At 38.3% G+C, this 724-nt stretch overlaps 1 protein-coding gene across 1 annotated transcript in view; it reads right to left on the reverse strand.

The window, feature by feature from the left end:
• The window catches only part of LOC119588139, a 40,789-nt gene that overhangs the window by 7,581 nt on the left and 32,484 nt on the right, over positions 1–724 (reverse strand). Inside the window, exon 29 of the mRNA XM_037936845.1 lies at positions 52–265. Coding sequence (XP_037792773.1) covers positions 52–265 — 214 coding nt within the window. The remainder of the gene's footprint in view (positions 1–51; positions 266–724) is intronic.

Genomic DNA, 724 nt, shown 5'->3' on the forward strand with positions numbered 1-724 from the left:
GGAGAAGAAAAAACAGAGGAAAAACAATGAAAAAAAAACTACACCACTCACTCTGGAATCGCCCCCAGGTACATAGAACCGTCGAGCACAATATCGAAATCGACGTCGAACAGCTTTTCCTCGGAGTTAAGGATGACACGCATCTGCTGCTGGTGGATGTCGATGCGGACCTGCTGCCAGTGACCTGTGTTGAGGCGACGCTTCGAGGTCAGGACAGTTCGCTTGACCTGGTCTCGGTATCTGTATGTGAACTCGAGCTCTTTGTCTGGTTGTGGGAGAGAGAGAGAGATAAGGATACGGTTTATTCTCTCCTTGTTGGTGGTGGTGATAAGAAAGGATGGAAAGCGAAGGAGAATATGGTTAACTGATAATGGTAATAACTGTAGAATACTTTCGATGAATGATGGTAAAAATAATGCAAATAAGAATGTAAATAGGTAATACTGATGGCAGTGACAATACATGTAAACAGAAAGATTTTATTAAGATAAATATCAATGCTTATTAACGGGAATGAATACAAATGACTCTTCATTTGGGATAACAGTGATATAATTGCCACAATAACAAAACACAAGAGTTTTAAGAATAAGAAAACTAACACCAATATACTATTACATATGTTCAATGATTAACGTCAACGATTTAACCTGTCATTGTTTACGCAAATGTAACTCTTCCGTCTATTAAATCAAGATCATTACAAAATCAGCACTGATATTAT

The sequence above is a fragment of the Penaeus monodon genome, chromosome 23 (assembly GCF_015228065.2).
Source record: "Penaeus monodon isolate SGIC_2016 chromosome 23, NSTDA_Pmon_1, whole genome shotgun sequence".
Lineage (NCBI taxonomy): Eukaryota > Metazoa > Arthropoda > Malacostraca > Decapoda > Penaeidae > Penaeus > Penaeus monodon.